Here is a 24529-nt window from a genome sequence, read left to right as displayed (position 1 = left end):
AGGAAAGACAATATCCAGGATGACAAAAGAGCACCCACCTGGTATCCCCCAATGTGTCTCATCAATTTTTCACTCATTGGGCTACTGTTTAGGATGGAGTTCAGAACTTTGACAGCTGCATACATGGTGTGGTCATCAGATGCCATAGCAATGAGACCCAGGAGAATGGAAGGACCTCCAATGAAGTTCAGGCTAGTAGCTGCTGGAGAGGACTTGAATACTCTTACCCCTAGAAATTGTAGTGTTACTCTGTCAGGAAGTCAGACAGACTATATCTATTATCAGACAGTGACAGACCCAACTCTTAAACAAAACCATACAACACAAAACTCAGAAACATGAAAGCATTGTGCATTTACCATATTGGCCCACAGCAACTGATCCAATTGTCCGCAAGGAACCTGAGAGGTGTCCAGCTATATTCTTGGCCAATAATATTGGAGTCGAAGCATCCCGAGAACTAATCCCAATCTGAAACAGATAAGAAACATCATAGGAAAAACTTGGAGTTATTGGGAGACAAAAAGAAACAGGATCTAATATTTCAGGTTTTTCACTTTTAGAATACAAAGAACGCTCTGTATATAAAAACTGATTTTTTTTTTCCTTTAAGTTGATCATTAGGACAAACATCCACCCACCAAAAACACTGCACAACTCTTTCTTTGACATGTCAAGTAGGCCCGGCACTGTCATGACTGCAATAATAGCATATGAAAAATCATTGAAAAGGCTTTGAGTAAATGAATTATCCTTAGACCTTAAAATTATGGCATCTGATGCTGTTTCAAGAAAGGCTTTCAATATTGTGTTCACACTGTTCCATCTATTTCTCTCTATAGATGAAAACTAAAGCAATTAATAAAGTAAAGGAATGTGTAAAGGAGTTGAAATGATTCACTAAAGATATGGAATGAAGAAAAGTCACAAATGTTGCTTGGGCAAACCAAACAAAAATGAAAAAAAATATTTGAAAGAAATGAGGAATAAGGAGAACAAGAGACCTCTTTAGCAACCAGACGGCCATCCACTTCATTGTAGGAGCTCTTTATATCTTGAATGGTACTGAAAGATGAGCACACAGCATTGATTCCAAAAGAAATCTTCTCTTCTGCCACCAGCTGTGCAGGATTCTGTTCACTATATTGATTCTCACCTAAAATGAGAAACTGTAAGCCTCCGAAACAATTTTTCAACTTCAGCAAGTTAGAAGAGAGGAAGTTGAAAAATAATCGGAGGAAAACAGAGTTCAGACAGGAACTTAATTTTGACTTAACTAGAGTTAGAAAAATCCCTGAATCTTCAACCCAGTGCATGGCAGCTTGCCAACACAAGCACCAGAAGATGAGCTTAGTTTGTCTCCTCGTTTCTTCTTTGTCAATCATCCATATGCTACATCCTATCCCAGATCCCATGAAACTCAGAAGTCCAGAAAATAATTTCTTGTCCAGTCAGTATAAACAGTCAAGACAGAAAACATTTCAGATTCCTTCCACATTTCTGTGGGCTTTCTCAGATAGGTGCAGGGATTCATGTGCCAGAAAGTAAAGGACAAGGGCAAAAGTTCAGAGCTTCCAACTTACGACATATAGGAAGCTACCAAAACATACCAAATTCAGAAGTTTAACAATTGTATGAAGTTATATGCTTTTCTTTAAAGGAGTTTTTATTCCTACTTACACATGGAAAAGTAATATGTAATCTCTTTTAAAAAATCTTGACCATTTCATAAAGTGGAAAAATGTTGATTTATGAAACTGTTTAATAATGCTCAAGACAGTTCCTAAAAGCAAATAGAATTATAGCACAGTATTTGGGGTTTTCATGCTGAAACTTAAGTCAAAGTTCCTATTTGAAAATTTTCTCTGGATATTTTGATGGAATAGGAATACTTAAGATACTTCCCAAAGGGGGGCAGAGAGAAGGATCGTTTCACAATGATCTGATTATGTCATGATTTTTCTGCAAAAGGACATCAAAGTCCTCAACCTGGAGTCAAATGTCTGCAATACACATTTAGTTCTGAAGTCATCTGGGAAGACCCGCATGCAGAAGAGAACAAGCATCACAGACTTGCAAACTCAGTACTTCAAAAAAAAAAAAAACCACCCCAAATCCACCTGACTCTTATTAGTTTTTTTTTTGTTTTTTTTTTTTTGTTTTTTTTTTTAATTTTAGGGATGTATTTTTCATCTAATTTATCTTTCAACCCCACACATCCTCCTGTACCCTGACTTAGAGATCTCACCACCCCTCCCACAACCCCCCACACACAATATTCTGAAGGAAGACTTTCAGCCAGTCTCCTCACTCTGTTTTAGCACATCATTAGGTGGGGCTATTCTGTTCTTTTCTAACAGGAAATGATCATCCTATTTCACCGCTGATTTATAATACAGAGAGGAATGCATTACTTGTTGAACAAATAGTAATCAATAACTGAAATGTTTTATCTGCTTGCTTAAAAATTGAAGCTAATAATATGCTTTAGTTAAAAAGCCTCTTCATTAAATGGAATGTAACTTATTCCTCTACCCCTCCTCTTTACCCTACTTTGCAGACATTTGCAATGACAGATGTTTCTTTTACTGCCATATTTTTCTGTAGTACCATAAATGCAGAAAATCTCTGTTACAAAGTTCCATCCTTAACATTTGTGCAACAGAAACTGCAATCTTACATCTGAAGGAAATATTATCCCTCTTTAAAAAAAATCAGGGTAAAATTGATTCCTCCTCTTCCTTTTTTTTTTTTTTTCCTCCTGTTTTGCACTATGTTAAAAGATCCTCATTGCATCTTACTGCAATTTTGTACAACTTCCATCAGCATGGAATTCCAGGCTTCTACAGAGAACTTTATGCACAGCTATCATTCTAATGGCAGTTAAAAAAAAAAAAAAAAGAACATTGCCCTGAAAAACAAATAGCGTAAGAGAAGAATTATCACATACCTTGAAGCTGTACTGCTTGGAAGTTGCTATAATACTGTGGACCAAGCTTATTGATCACCTCCATGGTTTCCACAGAAATGGCTTCTTCAAACAAGTATGTGGGGCCAAGGCGCCAAATCAAGGAGGACTTCTGTTTCCAAACTCGAGGAGTAGCTATGTACCCATAGACATCAATAAAAGACGACGGATCCATGGAAATACAATTACCTGGTAACATCTGGAAATACCGCATCTGCAATAGAGGAAGAATTTACTGAGGGGACTCAGCACACTCATTGTCCCTTGAGGTCCTGGTCTTGTTCCAAAAGGCACAACCTGTCTCCTCTTTCCTCAGTGAAGTCTCACAACTGTATAAGATGATTATCATCAACTACTGCTTAGAATTTGGACTTTCATAAGTAACACAAACATAAGCATCATGAGAAGTTCAAAGCTATTTGTTTGTTTAGGGAACACACTCAAAATCATTTCAAGTGTTGACAAACAAAATTTTCTGTTTTTAACTTCGTAACTCAGACTGACTTCCAGCACAGGAAGCCAAACTGTGCCTTGTATTAGCCACTCAGAGAGCAAACAGCTTTTGAGGAGCACAAAGTGCCCAAGTGCATTAGTTAGCGTCAGTGAAAGCTAAGTAGACCAGTTATTTTTGGTAACAAAATAAAGATTCCGCTTCCTCAACTGAGACAATTCTAGAAAGAACTAGCTAGAATGTTTTTTGTACTGTACAGTACTTCAGTGCTTCACTCAGCCTCCAGCAACCTGCTGTTAGTGAGACTGCTAGAACTGACCAGTCTCTTACCGCTGAGATACGTAGCACAGTGCTGGTCAGTAACAAGAGACAGGACTCAGTGCTTAAATGAATGATCATTAGTTCTGGTGCAACATCATACACCTCTCCCCCCCCACCACAACCCAAAAGCAGTTTTTGACGTTAACAACTATCGCACAATTATCGTTTATTACACAGTCTTCTTTTCACTGTAAGTCAGTGTTTGCATCATGTCTGAGATCCTAGCATAGGGACCATCTTTTATTTGCTAAATGCTTGTTTTATTTATTATGAGCTGTTTCACTGTATGTTAAACATACTTTCTATGAATTCTTTAATCAATTGCAATGCTGAGGCCTAATTTTATTGATAAATTTCAGCCTCATTTGAAGGAAGGCAAATTAAATTTTCATTCTTGAAATTGATATAGGTCCCAAAAGACATTTAGAAGACAGATCATTTTTCTCAAGTATGTGAAAGAGAATATTTGGAATTAAGCAGGTTGCTTTTACAAAGGAAGTAGAAAGCACACAAGTGAGCTCTGCATATATTAAGACTGATTTGAAGCATGGGAACTGATTGGAGGAGACCAAGGTTGCAAGTTCCAATTAATAAAAGGAATCAAAAAACATCACAAACCAAAACACACCACACCAATTAGAGCTGCAATAGAAATAGGCTGCATTTTCAACGCTTATGCATTCAATATCTATAAATCAAATCACTGTAATTATGTGAGATTAACTTCAAACCCAGGAGCATTATGATAATAGAAACTAAGAGCTCTTCTCATTTGTCCTGTTGCTTTCTTGTGATATCTCACACAAACTATGAACTCTAACTCACCATTTTTCTATGTGAAAACCACTATGCAGAGAACAGACTGCAAGGAAAGTACACCTGCTTTTCATGAACACAACTCAGGGCTACCCGTAAACCAAGCTGAGTATAACAACTCAATATTGCCAAGTTATCTGCTTACTAGGGGGAGGGGAAACAAGAAAAAACATAATGTAGTTCAAAGCATCAGTGTAAGCTGATAAACTTCTGGGCAGCAGCACAGATATTTCCTACTTCATACGGATCTCTTTCCATTCAGGTGCAGTGTGTATATGCATATCTTATGTAAGCAAATATGGTTACACTGAGCAGATGTGGTATATGCAAAATGATACAAAAACGAAATGCTATAAAAGGCTAAGCTGTAAGGTATAAGTTCTGTGCAGTTCTCACCTTTGCAGAGCCAAGCATCTGACCATTTATAAATGCAGACACAATGCAGTTCTTCTTTGCTTCCTTAGCAACTGTCACTGTGAGATGATGCCACTGGCCAGTGACCAGCAGCTTGTCACAGTCAAACTGAACTTGCTCTGGAAATGGGGAGATATTTTGGACCTCTCCCTCAGGTTCCATGATATCTAACAACAAAAACAGCGGACAGTCAACAGGAAGTCTCTCTCACCTCCCCCCGTTCCTCTGGAACACAACTACCAAATGTGACAGAAATAAGAAGTCTGTGAATAGAGAATGAGCTGATGCTGTCCCACTGAATGTCTAAAACATTCCCTAAAGGGACCTGAGACTTACACAACTTCCAAGACTCCTCCAGGAGTCTGCTTGAATGCTGTAAAACTAGAGTGAACTAGAACAAATTCAAAATACTAGCTGGAATGAGAACCCTTTAGGCTACCCAATGACACAGATAACAGAAAGAAATTCCTAGCACATTCAATAGGTAAAACTCTGTAAATTAATTTGTAGTTCTTATGAAAAAAGGCAAGCTGGGATTTTTTACTTCACTCACAGAAAGCAAATTACTCACAACTGCCATGAAATTCCCACCTACTATTCTCATTCCATTTCCATCCCTCTCTAGAAAGTTCAATCAAATCCACATTTGAAGTACTTACTGTACTCAATGAGGACAAAGGGACATGCTAATAAGGAAAGATGATGAATAGGCTGGCATGAGAGAAAACATGCAAAGTGAAGAAAAAAATAAGCTGTTTGATTAGGAAGCTAGACTGCTCCAAAACTCCTCAGTCCTACTCTCCAAACCTATAAGCTGTCACACTAGGACAGAAACCAGCTGGTTCCTCACATTCAATCTCCACAGCTTTGCATAGTAATATAGCTCATTTTCAAAAGTTTCCCTAGAGTATCCATTAGTTTCATCACTTATTGCAGTCCACAAGATAATTCTCAATGCTTAAAGCAAACTTAAATACGATGAAGAAGAAAACTGAAGAGACAAAGTGTCATTAACACACCACTGCAGGACAATACTGCAGCTTGACTGAGAAAAGCCTCACCAAGTGGCTGGAATTCTACTTCTTCTGTGGAAATGACCAAGGAACAGTCCTGAGGGGAGAAGCTTACTGAAAAGCAAACAAATTCTTGCTCTGTTCTTGACATGTGCCTCACAATAGTCAGGAAACGGAGTGGGTGACTGTTGTGCACCACGCCAAATTTGCTAACCAGAAACCAACAAGAGAGAGTCAGACCACTTGAGGGAGGGAACATCCTGCTGCCTGTAGATAGGAAACAAAAGGTAGTTAGAAAGGTGGTTTCTCTCTATGCAGGCACTAGCAGACTTTTTGGTGTTTGATTTGTAACACAACATTAGAATTTGAGATTTAATTTCCCATCTGTTTTACTAGATTTTACTACCTATCTTCTATATCAGAGACTGCATATGCAAATGCACAAGTGTGTATAATTGAAGTAAAACTGACTGCTGAGACATTATTACTAATCTGTGTGTCACAGACTTCATCATTTGGGTAGCACCAAGCCCTAAACAACTTTAAACAAACTCCATAACAATCAGGAAGCAAAAGGTACAGGAGGAATAACCACTTCCCACTAAATGGAATAGAGGATTTTCAGGTATAGGAAAATCTCATTGAACATTAACTGACACGTAAAGTCTGTTGGAGAGCCAAGCTCTATAGCTGCTCAAAGATGTACTGAGGCATACATGCAAGTGTATTAAAGCACACAGTTTATTTGCTACCTTTATTGTGCCAGAAAAATCAGTGTTTTCAGAAATCTGTAGGTGAAGTAGAAAGTACTTACACATGCCAATTCCACCTGAAACAGACTGCTCAGCACTTGGGCCCAATACAGTGGCTAAAGTAGGGAGGTATAAGCACCTACAAAAGCAAGCAAATAATCATTCGTCAGAGAAATGGAAACTCATCCCTAAAGGGCAGTGTCTTACTACTGCAGAGTCAAGATAGCAAGGCAGACTCCATCCTGTCAGCAATAAGTTGATATACTTTCTCTAGGCCAAATACACTGGCAAATTCCCTGCAAGGAAGGCAGCTAAAGGGCATAAAGGAATAACTAAGATGAGAGATCTGACTAGTAGTGTTCCGAATAAGGTCTTGGGAAGAGTGCAAAGCAGCTAATGAGGAAAACAACAGCAGCAATACCCATATCCTTCCATGGACATGTCAAACTCCACAAATGATGGAGCCAGAGCAGTGCTGTGTAGCTGTAAGTTCCGTGGTGATGTCATGGAGATGAGACTCATTGCAGTCTGGAGCGCCAATGCAGATCCCTTTGACACCCAAGGTGAGTTGCTGAAAGGCACAGCTGTCTGAAGAGCAGTTTTACTGTTTGCTGCCACCTCTTCTGCAGATACAAGATCAAAGTCAAAGTCAGACCAGTAACTGCAATTCTTCGACCGTATTCAGTTCACCACTCCTATGATCTAGCACTACACGAGGCATTAACTTTTTAAGTGATACAGCCTCAGCAGTCTGCAGAAATTCTCAACAGCAGACCAAAGTACAGCACTGAAAGAATTCCAAAATGGCAGATTGGCAAGATGGATGAGTTTGCAGAAGTGATAAACGGTCGAGGTTTCTCTCCATGTCTTCAGGCAGCTCTGAACTCCATTTCCAGTAAAAGGTTCCTAAGCTTTTTTGTTCCATTTTCCCTCACCCTTAGAAAAGTAATAGCACCATAACAAATGTTTACAATCAACATATGGGAGAAGATAAAAAAAAAAAAAATGACTGCAAAGAATTTAAGTCTCAAATCTGCAACGTGCTATATTAGGTATCTTAAGCATGAGAAGAGCAAAGTTCTACCACGGTAGCTTTTCATATGAAAAACGTGAGAATAGTTAAAAGACTGAGATAGCAACCAGACTGTATGAGCAGGCAGACTGCTAAAATATCCTAGGGATTAAAAAAAACAGCTCTTATTCACGTTTAACTGTTTCCAGCTATTGCTCATTCCATTAACAATTTTCTGTCATTATACAGACATCTATAATCCAGCTACGCTATCAGTAATAGGCTGTTCATTGAGTGCTTACCTTCATTCAAACCTGCTTTAGATGAAACGCTCTCCTGACATGAAAGGACCTCAGTACTCTTTGTGTTGGGTTGGGAAGGTACTGACAAAGAACCTCCCAAACAAAGAAATTGTCTGAAAAACAAAACAAAAAAAAGAAAAATACAGTTTTGGGAGTAATAGCAACCATGCAATTAAAACTCAAGCCAAGAGATAACAATTTTCTGATTGGAAACAAAATTTTAAAGTTAAAAAAAACAGAAGGAATGCTTTCTATTTTATCATCAGAAATACATTTAGGCTTATATTTTCCATTCCAAAGTTTTCCTATTGGAAAAAAAAAAATTCAAGGTTTCAATTTTTTTTAGTAATGCTTTTTTATTGCTACTAATTTGCCTTCCCCCTCCCCCCCCAATGCCCCCCCACCCTCCTCCCCCTCAAAATTTATCCTTAAAAACTAAATTTTGGTTCCATTTTTTATTAAGACAAATGCACTACACACCTGCCCTCTGATCTCTATCAGGTATTTCATGGCAAGAATTCTTCTCTGGAAGAATTTAAGGAAAAAGCACATCCTCGACATAGAAATAAAATTTCACTTTATATTTCTGTATCTATCATTAACATTGACCCGTACCAAGTGAATCACTTCAACTCTTCAGGAAATAGCTTCTTCATACCAGGGCAGAATAATCCTAAATAATTCTAGCTGTTTTACAATTATTTAGTTATTATTCATGAATGGCTTTATAACCCTTGCAGAGATGGTGCATGAGACTGAAGACTTATACCAGCTTCAGTAATTCGTTTAGTCATATATCCTGTCTTGCTGAATTAGGTGTAATATGGAGTTTCCAGCTATCACAGACTTTACAAAAATATGCACCACTACAGCAAATTCATTCAATTAAAAACAATGTGATACCTTAATACATCTGGCTCAATAGACTGCGAGGCAAGCTTCTCAAAAACTCTTGTGAGGGGCAGATGGAGTGGATGACTCTCATTGTGAAAGGCATCCTGGCAGGAAGTTATGATAGTGCTCAGCAAGCCAGATCCACACATCACTTGACGGCTCTTCTCTGACTTCACCAGGGACTGTATATGATCAGCCAAAGCACGTTGGATTTCCTGAGAAATCTGGAAGACAGATTTGAGGTCAGTGACCAGAAACTAAAACTGTACATGACAAGTGAACTTCATTTTGCAATTGCTGAGTCTCTAGGCGTAGAAATCTGGCCCCTCCAAAAAACCCTTAAAGCCAGAGTCTCATGTGCAACCATATGGCTGTTCTATAAAACTGCCTGAGCAGTCTGGATATATCCACATCTGAGTAACTGCTCAGCTATCTACAGTTAAGTTCCTGTCACACCACTGTAGTAACAAAAGAATGACAGATCACCTCTCACGCAAAAGGAGGAAACACTTATGGAAGGTTATTAGACATAAGTTTCAACACCAATACAGTTACTCAGAATGTACTTAACATGAGGAGTCACACTGACACGATCTGTGTTCTGAAAGAACTGTTGTTTAAACAAAACAGAATAAAGCAAAGCCCTTAAGCACTTAGTGGTTTTGCTGAACTGATGTTTTACTTCTTCACTGCTTCTTAATGATCTTAAAGAAGCATCTGAATTCTTGTAAATTATCTTTAGAACAATTTTCTGCCACTTAAGAATGAAGCCTACCCTGTTGACCAAACTAGATTTCTCTCAAAAGTAATTGTGCACTATATTTAAACAAGACTTTTTATTCTTCTACATCCTCAAGATTTCTTTGGCTTTGATACACTCTTCACTACACTCTTGGGATCAGGAAAGCCAAGGTGCAGGTGGAACTGAACTTGGCAAGGGATGTGAAAAAAAACAATAGGAAGACTTTCTACAGGTACATTGGCCAAAGAGACAGGCCAATGCAAGTGTATCTCCTTTAGTAAATGTAAAAAGAAAACTTGCTTCAACAGGCAAAGAGAAAGCTGAGGTACTGAATGAGTTCTTTGCCTCAGTCTTCACTGGAGGCTAGGATTCCACTTCGCACATCCCTGAGCCCTGCATCCCTAAACCTCTAGGTGGGGACCAGGGTGGTAAATCCCCCGTCTCCCCCCCCCGCTGTGAGAATAGAGCAGGTGTGAGACCTTCTCATGAGACTGATTGTGTACAAGTCTATGGGGCCAGATGGCATGCATCCCAGGGTTCTGAAGGAACTGGCTGAGGTGGTTGCTGAGCCGCACTCCATCGTATTTGAAAAGTCATGGCTGCCAGGTGAGATCCTGGATAACGGGTCACATCACTCCAATTTACAAGAAAGGGAGCACTTGGACCCCAAGAACTACAGACTGGTGAGTCTCACCTCTGTGCCTGGGAAGATCATGGAACAGATCATCCTGGACAACACACTTGATCACATGAGGATAGAGCATGTGATCTGAGACAGCCAGCACAGCTTCACCAGAGGAAGGTCATGCCTGACCACTCTGGTGGCCTTCGATGATGGAGTGATGGCATTGGTCACCTTTCCCTTGTCCACCAATGTCATTTACCTGGACTTGAGCAAGGCCTTTGAGCATGGTCCCCCACCACATCCTTATCTATAAATTGGAGGGATGTGGATTTGATGGGTGGGCCACTCAATAGATAAGAAACTGGTTGAAAGGCCGCAGACAGAGGGTAGTCATCAATAGCTCTATGCCCAGGGGGAGGCCGGTAATGAGCAGCATCCCCCAGGGGTCTGTCTTGGGACCAGTGCTCTTTAACATCTTTGTCAATGACATCGATGACAGAATCAAGTGCACCCTCAACAAGTTTGCTGACAACACCAAGCTAAGTGGTATGGTTGACACAGTTGAAGGAAGGGATGCCACTCAGAGGGACCTTAAGAAACTAGAAAGGTGAGCCCAGGTGAACCTGATGAGGTTCAACACAGCAAAGTGCAGAGTTTTGCACTTGGGACAGAGGAATCCCAGGCATCCATAGAGACTGGAAGGAGCAGTCCTTGAGAGCAGCCCTCAGAGGAGGACCTAGGGGTCTTGATGGATGAAAAAACTTAACATGAGCCAGCAGTGTGCCCTTGTGGCTCAGAAGGCAAATGGTATCCTGGGCTCCATCAAAGGAGGGGTGGCCAGCAGGGACAGGGAAGTGATTGTCCCCCTCTACTCTGCTTTTGCAAGGCCCCATCTGGAGTACTGCATCCAAGCGTGGAGCCCCCAGTACAAGAAAGACAGGGAGCTGTCGGAGAGGTCCAGAGGAGGGCCATGAAGATTATCAGGGGAGTGGAGAACCTCCCCTATGAAGACAGGCTGAGGGAGCTGGGCTTGTTCAGCCTGGAGAAAAGAAGGCTGTGGGGTGACCTCATTGCAGCCATTCAATAGCCAAAGGGAGCCTACAAACAGGAGGGGAATCAACTCTTTGAAAGGGTTGACAACTGCCGGATGATGGGAAATGGTTTTAAGTTGAGGGAGGGGAGATTTAGGTTGGATATCAGGGGAAATTCTTTACAGAGAGTGTGGTGAGGTGCTGGAACAGGCTGCCCAGAGAGGCTGTTGATGCCCCATCCCTGGAGATGTTCAAGGCCAGATTGGATGGGGCTCTGGGCAGCCTGGTCTAGTATTAAATGGAGAGGTTGGTGGCCCTGCATGTGGCAGGGGGGTTGGAGATTCATGATCATTGAAGTCCCTTCCAACCCTGGCCATTCTGTGATTCTAGGAAAGATGCATAAACTTTAACAAACAAAGACAACTGGTGGTGGCAGGCACAGACATTATGATATTTGGATTTGATTTTATAACTCAAATGAAAAGAAACTTCACTGGGTTTTGAACAAACTAGTTTAAGTGTAAAGTGTGATTCATCTCTTTTGTATACAGGCCGATTTGGAGAGCTAAAAACCAAATACAGGACAGATAAAAAAGTTTACAGGAAAGTTCTTTTTAAGAGTACCCAGCAACCAAAAGCCTTAATTGCAACACCTTGGTAATAAAACTTCTACTTACATTTTCATAAACATAACTGGCTTTTATACCTGAGATTTTTTTCAGAAAAACCTTCTCTCCCATCTCAGAACATTCATTCCTAGTGAAACAAGTTCTAGCATGCTTCAAATAAATACAGAAATCTCCCAATAGAACAAACTTACGTCATTGTCCTTCAAAAAAAGAGGAACTTATTCCTACTGTGAGTATTGAAACCTCAGAATCTTTTTGGAACATTTAATTGGAACATAATTTCACACCACATTTTTACTGGATGAAGGAAAAACTCTGGGTACAGAAAGCCACGAGAGTATAAAGATACGCATCTTGGCTAAGTGAAAATACTGGATTACTCCAAAATAAAGCCAATAAAACCATATTGACATAGAAAAATATTGATCATTTTCATAAACTTAGTCAATACTGGCATTGCCTTGTTTTGAATAAAATGTGCTATTTATAAGGAAGTAAATGCCAGTAAAATGAGATTTTAGTGGAAATATTAATGATGGACAGAAAATAAGGCTGTTTCTGTACACATGAATTGATTTTCCTAACACGTATTACCTGCACCATGAATCAAGATATTGAAGGTGCAATTAGAATGCAGTTGGGCTCACAGCGCTACTTCAGATTAGAGTTAAAAGGTCAAAATGTCAACTAGCAATTTGCCCAGATTGTTTAAGTAGTTCCTGGATTTTTGCTCCTAAGAACCTATAGTTTCAAAATTGGTAGCTGTTTTTAAATCACTGTTACTCCATTTGATGATGATTGTGATGTAGAAAGTGATTAAGAACTTTGAATCTTCAGTAATGAGGATTAATTTCATAAGGGTTTTCAATTTTCTTATGTTTAAGAACAATATTCAGTAATTGAGTGTGCATTTGGAAAAAGAAAATACTTTTCAAACTCAGAGCAGCTTTTCAATTGAAATGTATCAGCCCTTCGCAGAAAATTAGAATTAATTTTCTAACACAGATTGCAATTACCTGGCAAAGAAATCAAGGCATCAAAAGTAATGTTCTCAAAAACTCAGAGTTTTTATATCATGCTTTCAAAAGAAGAAGTGAACATCCAGCAGTTTAAAAACCATTGAATGTAGTTTGGTTCTACTTCTGAAAAATCAGTTGTGTTTTACTCTTTAAAATATGTGTAATTAAAAAATCACTCAAAAATTAGTCATAGCTAAAATTCCTGATGCGCAGTTCCCAGCCACAAGCCAAACCCATCCTGTTAGAAAAGATTTCCTGATTATTCTCACTGACTGGTCTTAACAAAGTTTACTTTGCTAACAGTCTGTATAACTTCACCTTACAAGCTTACAGCATAACTGGTGTTCATGTCCTCCTCGCAAATAAACAGGAAAAAACAGTACTATGAACTACATACTACTGCATACATGAACTAATTCTACTTTTCCAGCAGGATGGATACAACTAGGTCCATCTAAGCTGTACCACAGAAGTTCTCTCTGTCACAATTTCATCTTCCATATTAGTAGAACTCATAAAAGAAGCCACAGAGCTTTCCTTCTTTGAATACCGGGTCTGCCACCTACTACAAAAAAAAAAAAAAAAAAGAAAACAAACCACCTGGTTTTGTACATTTGAAGTCAGCCAACAGAACGTTTTTGTAATATTAAGAATTCCTTTGTTAATTCTGGTACTTGGTTATTAAGCATGCAGTAGTGCCATCATTAGTGAATGAGCAGCATGATAAGAAAAGAATCTATGTGATCGAACTACATGAAGTTCAGTGGGAACTGGCACATGAATCCCATGCAAAAATAAGACCAAAACCTCTGAACATCTACCAGATCAATGACTGTCCTCTTAGGAATTTAAAGGCTCCTAAGCAATGTTTCATATCCATATAACATCTTGATGATTTTATCATATCTAGAAATTGCAGCAATATCTGTCCTTGACTTCTAATTTTCTTTCAGACAGTCAGAAGTAACTGTCTGAAGTTTATCTGCAACACAGTCTGTTTCATTTTCAATTATTTCTTCTACGCCAACATACTCAATGTTGCTTTAGCCCATTACTGCTTGGGTCTGACAAAGGTCAGCCATCAGCAGCAACTTCGGCAGGAAATAGATATTATATCAGAATCAAAGCTGATACTTTTATAAAGTCCCATTAACATCTCTCCAAAAGCAGGGCTTTCTCATTGCTGCTGAAAACAAAAGATTCACACTTGATCTGACCCTATTCTGATTATTTTTCCGGGCAACTCCTTAGAAGGTCTATCATAGCACTAAAAACAAGCTTTGAGACATGAGCTACCCTATCTGTTCTTCACCACTGCTCCTTAAAAATACATGTTATTTGACTATTTGACTCAGCATTAAACTCAGTGCAAGAAGCCTCCTTGGGTTTTTTTAAAAGAAGATTTTCATTAAGAAAGCTCTATCCACAAAGAAATTAATTAATCTCTCATAACTTTCAAACTAGAAGAAAAAAAAGAAATAGCACCATATTTGTTACTGAGGAAAATTCCAGGGGAAATGCCTTCATTTTCTACCCAGTTTCTCCTCCTTCATTAAGTCACTTAATTCCTCTTGTTGGATCAGATCTTGCCTGACTTGCATTTTCCAAGAAGGACTTCATTTCTTAAGTGTTTGTGTAGTGGCATACATTAAAAGTAAAGGTATTTAAGTTTAGTATTTTGTGTCACTACCTGGTAGCATCATCCAGTTGCCCAAATAAGACACAAGGTTCCATTCATTCACTCAACATCCTTGAACAGAATTAGTCACCAAGAAGTGTCGGTAAAACTTCCTCCATCCTTTTTTGTGGTTCATTTGATGAATAAAATTTCAAGATGTGTTAAATTCTATCAAGTCCACTAAGCATAACAGTAATCCCATTGTACCTGAGGCAATTCTATTCACAACAGCAATACTAAACAAGAACTATCAGTAAGAATTTCTTATTAGCTAAGAAAAAAAGAACAATAAGAAAAAATGAACATATTTAAACACAAGATTGAAATTGCCTGAATTTGTGCTCTAAACTTCCATATTTTTAAGAACACTGCCATCTACTGAGGGTCTCACAAGCTCAGCCACAGAACCAGCAGTTAGTTGCAAGCCGACCTAGCATAGCTCTGGATGAACAGTCTGGTTTTATTTCAGTTTCTTTGCATATACATTAACTATTCAGATATTTAAGAAAAGACAGATTGTAATGTAGGCAAGTTACTTGTTCTGATTCCCTGTGTGTATGGGAAGCCTGACAAAGCAAAGGGAGTCTAAGTTACGCTGTAAGTTTATGGACTGATAGATCAAAAGGGTCAGATTGTTCTGGTTGCTGGATATATTAGCAACTTTTCAACAATTGTCAGTGGGCTAGTTCAGTTTATTCTTTGCTACCATTCATCTGATTTTATAGAAGATATCAAAGCCCAGCTTACTCAGGATTACAAACAAAAGCCACATAGGAAAGACACCAAGGCACAGGTAAAATTGTTGATTGTTCTGAAAGAAATTTTGACTACTGTTTTGCAGATGGGAAATGTAGTATACAAAAAATACGGTAAAACAAAGTCCCTGGGATTAAAAGGAATATAAGTGATGAAGATATTGAATAATTACTAGTGTTTGCATTGCTAGGGTACTCAAATATCAATCTCTCAAACAGATGTAGCCAATGCAGTTTGTGCTTGGGAGTTTGTGGTGTCTCAGGGTCAGGCAGTTTTAGCTACAATCATAATAAATAAGAGTGCTTTTTACGAAGGTGCTCCAGAACCCCTTCATCTCCACACTAAAAATGTCATGCTTGCACACTGCTTCAGCAGATTTTCTCAGAATGAAAAGAAAGGTGAAATGTGCACAATGAGAGTGCTTGAAATGGAGACAAGGATGGCTGTCTGTATTTAAGTAGTTTCTGTGCCTGGGTACATTGAATGTGTATAGTGCACCCACAAGTGTCTGTGTTCTTTTATCATTGTGAGGAATCGCAACATGGTTCCTGAACACAGACACTCCATTAAGTGAGGGCAGTGGCAGAAATGTTCACACATGCAATTTAGACAGCTAAACAGAGCCTTAAATATTTAACTAATTATAATTTATTTGAAAGGAAGAGTAGTAATTTTTGTCAGTTAGTGGCCAGCTGAACCAACCATCAGAACCACTATGTTTATTTTGTAATGGAACCTAGAGGACAGAGATAAGCTGTTTAAAACAGCTTCACCATTATACCAGAAACAAAACTAAAAGTAACATTCACCAGCCCCATTCCCATTTCTCTACTTGAGCATAGAAATGGAGTGGTTTTTCTTATTTCCTACATTTTTTCCTCACTCACACCTTGAGGAAATAAATGACCTCACTTTGGAAAGTGGAATTATTCTCTCCCCACCTTGTTCCTTCGGTACAACTCCACATTTTAAAGTAAAAAGAGGACTAACGTCTTACTCTTGCCTTTGCACTATCCTGGAACCCAGATCAACACACTGCATCAGATAGGTGTGAGTTCTTCGTCAAACCAATATCCATGAAATTTTAATTGTTCTTATCTGGCCTAACAGTGGAATTCTATACTACTACTGACAGAACTTCACAGTAAATTCTACTCTCTTCTAATGTGGAAATATTAATTAAATCTCAAAAATGCAGCAAGAGAGGAGTAGCAGACAGCCTATACGGCTCATACTCACCTGAGAGTGTCCCTCTCTGTACAGCTTAGGCAGCAGCCTCACCATAACACAGACAGCACCTGGATTTACAATGACACAGTCCCTCATTTCCCACCTGCAGGAAAAATCGTGTAAGACTTAACATTACCATTAACAGCATCAAAGAGAGTTTGTCCAATGTTCCAGCAGAGTACAGCTTAAAATTGCCTGGCAGTAACAAGGCTCAGCATTCTTAGCAGTAACTACTCCAGGCATCACAGGTTCAGCAGGATGAGAGAATTATTTCTGGGTGCACCTCTGAATTGGAGTTGTGATGCACTCTCTCAGAAACACCTGCTCCAAATAGATTGAGAGGAAAGCAACAAAAACAACTAACAGACAACAACGAAAACAACTAACAGACAAAATTAGGCAGAAAAAAAGTGTCACAATGTCCTTCAGAAGCAGCATAAAGAGTTTAAGTAAAAGAAGAACAGGTGTTAAAGTTTTGGACAGAAGATATAAAGGAGGATCAAATGTCATTATCAACACCTGTTATTCTAAATGTCTTAGAACAGCAAGTAACATGTAACACACTGCCACACAGTGTCAAACAACTCCTACTGCACCCTCAAGAAATAGTACTTCAAAAGTAATAGCTCATTTGCTGTATTTTCTGCCCCCTCTAGCAAAGTCATTTTCAGCTTAAGCCTGCTGCAATCAAACCCCCCAAAGCCTGCAATTTATCCAGCTCTAACACTAAAGTAAATTGCCAGGCAGCGTGTACAGTTCTAACAAAAATCAACTCTTCTGAAGACTTGATCATTGAAGAAATGCCTCTGAATCCCATCATTCCTTTTAAACATGAATTTTTTTTCTGGTATGCCACATAGCAAATGTAAAATGTGACCTATCAAATCATAAACATCAGACAACAAGTAAGATCACCCTTTGAAAAAAATCAATAAAATCACTAAATAGTTAAGTCTTTGTCATGGTTTTCTTACTTTTGAACATTGTCTGGTAGGCTTAGCACTATTTTGAACACAGAACAAAAGAGGAAAATCCAGAGCCAGACCAGTACCAAACTCATTCTGTCAGCACTCACTCCCTCAAGAGTATTAGATCATTTAAACACAGTCTTATCTCTGTCCTTCTCTGCAGTTTTCTGGGATGCCTTCATTTGCTGGCTTGTATCAGTAGAAAAGCTGTCTCCATTTACCAACTCCTCACTCCTACAAATATCCCAGTCTCAGGGTTATCCAATCAGCCGACTAATCCAACCAACTACTCCCTTTACCCCTACACTACTGGTGTACTCCCATATTAAAGAGATGCAGCCAACGCAGTCTGTGCTTGTGAGTTTGTGGTGCCTCAGGGTCAGGTAGTTTCAGCTAATAGACAGATTCTACTACTACATAATAGATCACTACTGCTGCATGGATCCCAAATACACTCTGCACTAGTCATTACTTAAAAGACAAGATGGCATGGGGCTAAAATGAAAAGCTACAAAGTGCCATTAACACAGTTAATCCACCCAACAGCAGCTGCAGCAGCCATTCTGCTGGGGTGGGCATGAGAAGCACCTTCCCTCCTAAAGTATGGTCAGCCTTACTAACATAGCTTCCAGCAAGCAGTCTCAAATCACCAGGATCAAAAGGAAAAACAGAAGATGGTTCAAACATTAACACGAGCAGGAACACAGAGAGCCATTTTTCAGATGGAAATTTAAGGGTGATTTCCCATTACCCAGCAGTTCGTTGCACAGTGTAAGGGGTTATGAATATTATCCGGTCTAAATGCTAGTTTTCCCGTGTACGAGACGCAGGCTCTTAGAACTACCACGTCACATCCTTATCCCCCTCTTCAAGGCATGTTAAACCCATGTCACAGGACAGGGCTTTGCAGACCACCACCACTGACTGCACTCAAGTTCCTCCTTTCAATTTACATAGTTCCCTGCTGAAGGTTTCAGGAGGAAGTGAGTGCAGAGTACAGCTGGGAGGAAGCTGCTTTAGGGGAACTACAGCTTTGCAGGAGCTCTGAGAATGTGATCTCTTGGTTTTATTTTCAAAAAAGTTACTACTGGAGAAGTATACATTCTGTACGTCATGAGAATTGAGAATACATTTGACCTTGTTTGTATATAGTGATGAGCAAGGAATAGTTTAAAACAAAGGTTGAAGGAATCACCCATTGCAAACACTGAACTTAACTTCTTTTAACCTGGAGTTCCAATCAGAAACATTTTTAAGAAAAGGACTGCAGACATAGGAAGGGGATTAAGGTCTCAAAAAAAAAAAAAAACAACAAACAATTCAGAAATGATTCATAGCTGAAAGCTGCACTGATTTCTGATATAGCCTTTCCTTACTGCCATACTCCATTAAATCAGTAATGCTCAAGACCATTCTTTTTTCATTTGTCTGTCCTGTACAGGTAGGTGAATTGGCACATGCACATGGGGGCACACATGAATAGGGGAGCATTTAAAACAATTTAAAAGCTTCTGTTTTTATCAGACGACTGGAAACATCTCTCCATATCATTAAAAAAAGCCAAAAATCAATTGGAGAATGTTCAAACAGATTAAACGCTAGCTTCAAGTCTCAACAACCCTTTCCTCAGAATCCAGTCCTGCTCACATCACATATGCCAAATCCTTCAGCACTAACTGCGTAACTCTCAGCCTTTTGCATCCCACTGCTCCACTAAACATTAATGCTTACCATTATTTAACCTTTCAAAAATATGATTTCTGATGTCCTGGGACATCAGACCTTTGGGTCTGTATGACCAAATTTTTTGTTCTAGGGAAATCTTGCCACACCTTGCCTTTTAACTACCATATAAATTGCAGATTCTAGTCTTATTATATTGCCTGTAGTAAATCAGAACTTACTTCTCTTCAAAGTTTCCCCATAACCTATAAGCAGAGGCACATAATTCACTGACTGGTCTTTCGGAAAAAGTAGGATGTTCCCCTTGAGCTTGAGTTCCTTCCTGATCATCTCTTGATGCCTCTCCCATCCCTAACTTTATTTCCTTGAAGTAATTCTCCAGATGGAGGGTTCCTTTGACCATATGATCAAGAAAACTCAGAATCCATATGCAGTTCTTCAGCCATGCTGGGAAAGGTTCTGAAGAACAGAAAGCTGCATCCAAGAACTCTGCAAAGGTCCTTGTCTTCTCAAGGCTCAGAGGGATGTGCCATTCTCTGTGTGTCCAGAAGCAGCCAAGTGACTCAAGATCCTCTGCCATCTTTTCAAAGAGGCCGTTCCTCTGAAAGAAGTTGCTGTTTACAGGGTCCAAGTGCAGAGCTGCTGTTATCCCCTGAAGTGTACAGAAAACAAGCTCCAGTATGCAATTCTGTTCAACTGCTGCCCACAGCCCACATGGAGGATCCTGCAAAGCACCTTCCATGTCTGAGAGAAGAGACAGGAGTCCATTGAATCCACTGCAAGTTCTGAACGCTGAATGACTTTTGGGACTGTTCAGTATTCTTAAGAGTGACTATAAACATTGGGGAGAAAAGAAACAAAAAAGAACAACTTAAAAGGGCAAATATGTAGAATATTTTTAAATAACAAGTTTTTTGTGAAATAATTTCAATGAAACTTCACTATCAACAACAGAAATCATTGGTTACACCACTGTGTAGCATTTCTCCATTTACCTTTCCCAGTGTACCTATAAAGTCAAGTATCCAAGATCAGAACAAAATCTCAAGAGAAAATCCGCATAGTGAACCAGTGAAGTAGGGAATAATGCTCAAAGAAATAAAGAGAAGAAATCAAGTTGTATATCCTAGCTATATGCACTGTATATCCTATCTAATTTGGCTGGAGGTATTGTTTCAGACCTTTGCCTATTCTCTGACCAATCTTTTCAAACTCTCTCCAGAAATCTTGAGACTGAAAAAAAAAAAAAAAAAAAACTGGAAGAAAAAAGCCCTGAAAGTCAAATCCAAAGACAATTAAATCCAAAGGTTTTCTCTATTTTCACAGAGCTTAAATCAGGTTATATGTTAAGTGTACTTCACAATATTAAACAAGCATAAAAACCCAATGTATTCCACTTGCAAATTTTTGATACCTCAGGTTTGCCATTCCAAAACAAATATATTAAAGTCATTAAGAGCTAAAGCAGCAGAAGAAAAAAGAAAAGGTTGCTGGAAAACAGTCTACTGTAATTCAATGTAATTTATCCCAGGTTTTTCAGATGTTCCACTATTTGTTTTGCAAAAATGATGCTCTTTAAGGCACCAGAGATGTTCCAAATGCCAGGCTATATCTTTTCACATAGGACAAGATCATTTTAAACATAAAGTTTCCCTATAGATATTTAGTGAAAGAGATTCACTTCACAATCTGCTGAAGAGGAGCAACTCTAACAAATATATCTCCCTGTAACGGGACCTGTGACTGAAAGAAAAGGTTTCTAGAACTAGAGGGGGAAGGAAAACACCATTAGTGCCATTCAGTTTTGTAGGATAATGTATCAAAGTAGGCAGAGAATTCTGAACAGGGAGTAAATTTAATAACTCAGAGCTGAAGTTATCAGGATGGCTTTAACACATTTCAGAGAAGGTCAACAGTAACCACATTTCCCCCAGCTCTAACTCAGTTAGAATTTAATCGGCTATGAGTTAGTATTCCTCTGTCTTGAATCTATAAAACTGATGTATGCTGGAAACCCCCTAACTCAGTTAACGTTAACAGAATTTATTTCACATTCCATTATTTGTTATTCCTCATAATTGTCTACGTGCCACACTGGAATACGGCACTACTAATTACATCTGGGCTCAGGCTTTAACAGCTAAATATATATTAGCAAATCAATCTGAATTTGTGTATAATGCAATCACAGTCCCAATAGATGCAGATAATAAATTCATTTGCTTACATTATGTTTTAATACAGTTATCATTTGTTAGAATTAGACACTGAAGCTGCATTTATTTTCATATTAGTTTGGACACTGTACTCAACTTCTGCATAAATATTAAGTTTACTTTTTCATATCAAAGCTATAAAAACAAAGATGAAACAATGTTTAGGGTAACGTGGTATTTTTATCACAAAAGCAGCTGCTATATTGCACTGAAAGGTGAATTCCATTTACACCTAATAAAGAAGGTAAACACTGATCTAGTTTCATGCTAACACACCACTCCTTTTCAGCTTGCTGCCCATGAACTAAACCAAATTAAAGCATGTGGATTCTTTCCCCTGCTTCAGTTGCTAATGAATTAAAGACCATACACACAAAAAAGGTCATGAATAGTTTTAATTTTACTCTCCACACCTTCTCTTTTTCACTAACTTACCTCTGTTTTTCCCCCTGGCACTGGTGTACCTAAGAGATTACCAAAATAAGGACAGCAAATCTGCAACCTTGGAAGTGTATGAGAATCAAGCTGTTAACCTCATGCCTGTCTACCCTGTCCCTCCATCTTATTCTTCTACCTCCTCTCACATCCTCTCTCCACATTTCCATTTCATTCACATTGAATGTCTTTTCTCTCACATTACATAACTGCACCCACATCAGCCCTAATATTTGCCACCTCTTCTCTGCCCTGCATTACTAATTAAGTCTTCAAAATACTTCAGTCTGATACTGATTGAGAGTGCTGACCATACACACGCACCCTGATAAAAAACAGAGGAACAGATCTAGCAGAATCAAAAACTAGTTCATAGCTTTTTCCTCTTTTGCTCTTACCATCTTGGAAAAAGACAGCGCTGGGGTAAGATTAAAAGCAATTTGCCACAAGCAAAGCAGTTACCAAGAAAACAATAAGTAACTTGGAAACCATATGAACTACCTTCAGCAGATCTAGTTTCAGATGTAGCTCCCCTTGAGTAGAAGAACAGAGTGCTCCAATAACAATGCTCATATATTCCTCATAGTTGATAACTGATAGCTGCTCCAAGATGCTAAGAGTAGCACCCCTGTAGCACTCCTCATCCAAAAATATCTTGATATATGGCACCATTCCATAGTCCTTTAAAACAACTGGGGACAAGTAAGGTATCATTTGTTATTTGAATTGTCCTTTACTTGTAGTTCTCAAATGCATATTTTCAGTATATGGTGTCGCATTTCAACAAATACAGAAGAGTCAAGAAAGAAAATCAAGTTAAACTGAAGGACACAAACCAAAAAGCACAAGTAGGAATGACAGGATGACAATGGTCTCTACTCATTAGAGTAGTAGTTTCCCCAGTACAATAATGCATGAAATAATGCCTAATTAGTTTTCAGATCAAACATTTCTCCACAGTTTATAAAGGAGACTTGTTTGTTAAAATACACTCTCACCATGCAAGTTGAATGTACTGAGTGGATTCCGGCATTCAGAAGATCCTTTTCACTGTCTTACTCTTTCCCAAAGACTCCCTAACAAACCTCTCCCAAGTGTGCCAAGACTGTGTTGTATCTAAAGGGAAGCCAAAAAATGAAGGGGACAGACTCTGGCAAGGTCTGTCATGATAGGACAAGGGGAAATGTGGTTTCTGACTAAAAGAGGAGATATTTAGATTGGATTTAAAGGTTTTTTTTTTTTTTTTTCCTATGAGAAAGGTAGTAAGGCACTGGCACAGGTTGTCCAGAGAAGTGGTAAATGTCTCCAAGGACAGGACATCCAAGATCAGGCTGGATGGGGCTCCAAGCAACCTGTTCAAGCTGTAGATGTGTAGATGTCCCTGTTCATTGCAGGTGCAGCAGACAAGATTATCTCTAAGGGTTCTTCCCAACTCAAACACTTCTATGATTGTGCATATGAGTGTGATCCAATCCATGCCTGATCACATCAGGATTTCAAATACTAGACAACACAGAAAAAAATCTGAACAAACAATCATTACACAACACACATGCACCACAATTAAACACCTTAGAGGTATCTACACAGAAGGAAGCAAAGCAGCTATCCAGTAGTGCTAACTGTGGAGAATGTGGTATCTTTACCACATTTCTTCCTAGAGCAACACCTCTCACTGAAGCACAAAAGCCAGAAATTTTGTTTGTGCTTCCTAAGAGGCATCGTGACCACTTATCATGAAGTATCACTAAGGTCATGCAGTCATGCATCATTTCTTACCAGAGTTTCTCACACATCCCACAGTAAGGGCTGCCACCATCTTCAGCATTATAGCATTTAATTCCTTATCAGTGCCTTCTTCCAGACCAGGCAGAGAGGTTCCAGCTATCAGTGTATTGTTAACAACAGAAATTATTTAAGATTTAGTTAGCTGTAGCTGGAGTATCTTAAACCAAAACAACAAAACCAATCCTCCAGCAAATTCTAGCTCTATACTAACTATTATTTACAGGTTACTTGAATTCAAAGGCAAGCAACAAAACGGACATGGCAGTGTGTAATGATTAGGATGTAATCTGAGATTGGGAAACACAGGTCTGACTCTATGCTTTGCATCTCACATCTCTTGCAAAACTACAGAAAATACTGATAATAGCTATGCCTTTAATTCCCATGTATAAAGCTGATGCAGTTGTCTTTTTTGGTGATACCTAGCAGGTATCACATGATCAAAAGAACGCTTTGGCTTCTGAGCTGTAAATTGGTAAAATATTGTAGCAACAGGGAGTACTTAAGTACATAAACTGAAAGTGGAAAACAAGAACCCCATCCATGTTCATGCATGTTCAAAGGCAAACAGTTCCAGGATCATACAGTGTAGGTTAAGTTTTTGTTAAATCTAAAGACTTGGAAGTTTGCAGATTAAATTTCTGGAAACCAAGAGAGGGAAGCAGTGACATCTTCACAGTGTTCTCATCTGCCCCTCTTTATTCACATATCCAGTGTCATAAATTACCTAACTGCTCAGTCACTCATTCTGTACTGTTTACATCACCAAGCAATCTGAGGCAGTAA

The 24529-nt window shown here is 38.9% G+C and overlaps 1 protein-coding gene across 12 annotated transcripts in view; it reads right to left on the bottom strand.

The window, feature by feature from the left end:
* WDFY4 (WDFY family member 4) overlaps positions 1-24529 on the bottom strand; it is a 135968-nt gene that overhangs the window by 81743 nt on the left and 29696 nt on the right. For 9 of the 12 annotated variants that reach the window (XM_048946095.1, XM_048946096.1, XM_048946086.1 and 6 more), the window contains 14 exons: positions 23735-23839; positions 22457-22647; positions 19526-20136; positions 16663-16756; positions 8953-9167; positions 8050-8162; positions 7157-7358; positions 6798-6874; positions 6032-6250; positions 4953-5137; positions 2951-3182; positions 1005-1156; positions 360-471; positions 39-229 (listed from right to left, as the gene is read on the bottom strand). In XM_048946095.1, the coding sequence (XP_048802052.1) occupies positions 39-229; positions 360-471; positions 1005-1156; positions 2951-3182; positions 4953-5137; positions 6032-6250; positions 6798-6874; positions 7157-7358; positions 8050-8162; positions 8953-9167; positions 16663-16756; positions 19526-20136; positions 22457-22647; positions 23735-23839 (2699 nt within the window). Of the gene's footprint in view, positions 1-38; positions 250-359; positions 472-1004; positions 1157-2950; positions 3183-4952; positions 5138-6031; positions 6251-6797; positions 6875-7156; positions 7359-8049; positions 8163-8952; positions 9168-11835; positions 13552-16662; positions 16757-19525; positions 20137-22456; positions 22648-23734; positions 23840-24529 lie in introns of those variants that run through there. The other 3 variants (XM_048946094.1, XM_048946097.1, XM_048946098.1) reach the window with 3 other exon arrangements.

This window comes from Lagopus muta, chromosome 5, assembly GCF_023343835.1.
Source record: "Lagopus muta isolate bLagMut1 chromosome 5, bLagMut1 primary, whole genome shotgun sequence".
In the NCBI taxonomy this organism is placed as follows: Eukaryota; Metazoa; Chordata; class Aves; order Galliformes; family Phasianidae; genus Lagopus; species Lagopus muta.
This window is presented reverse-complemented; position numbering and strand designations above follow the sequence as displayed.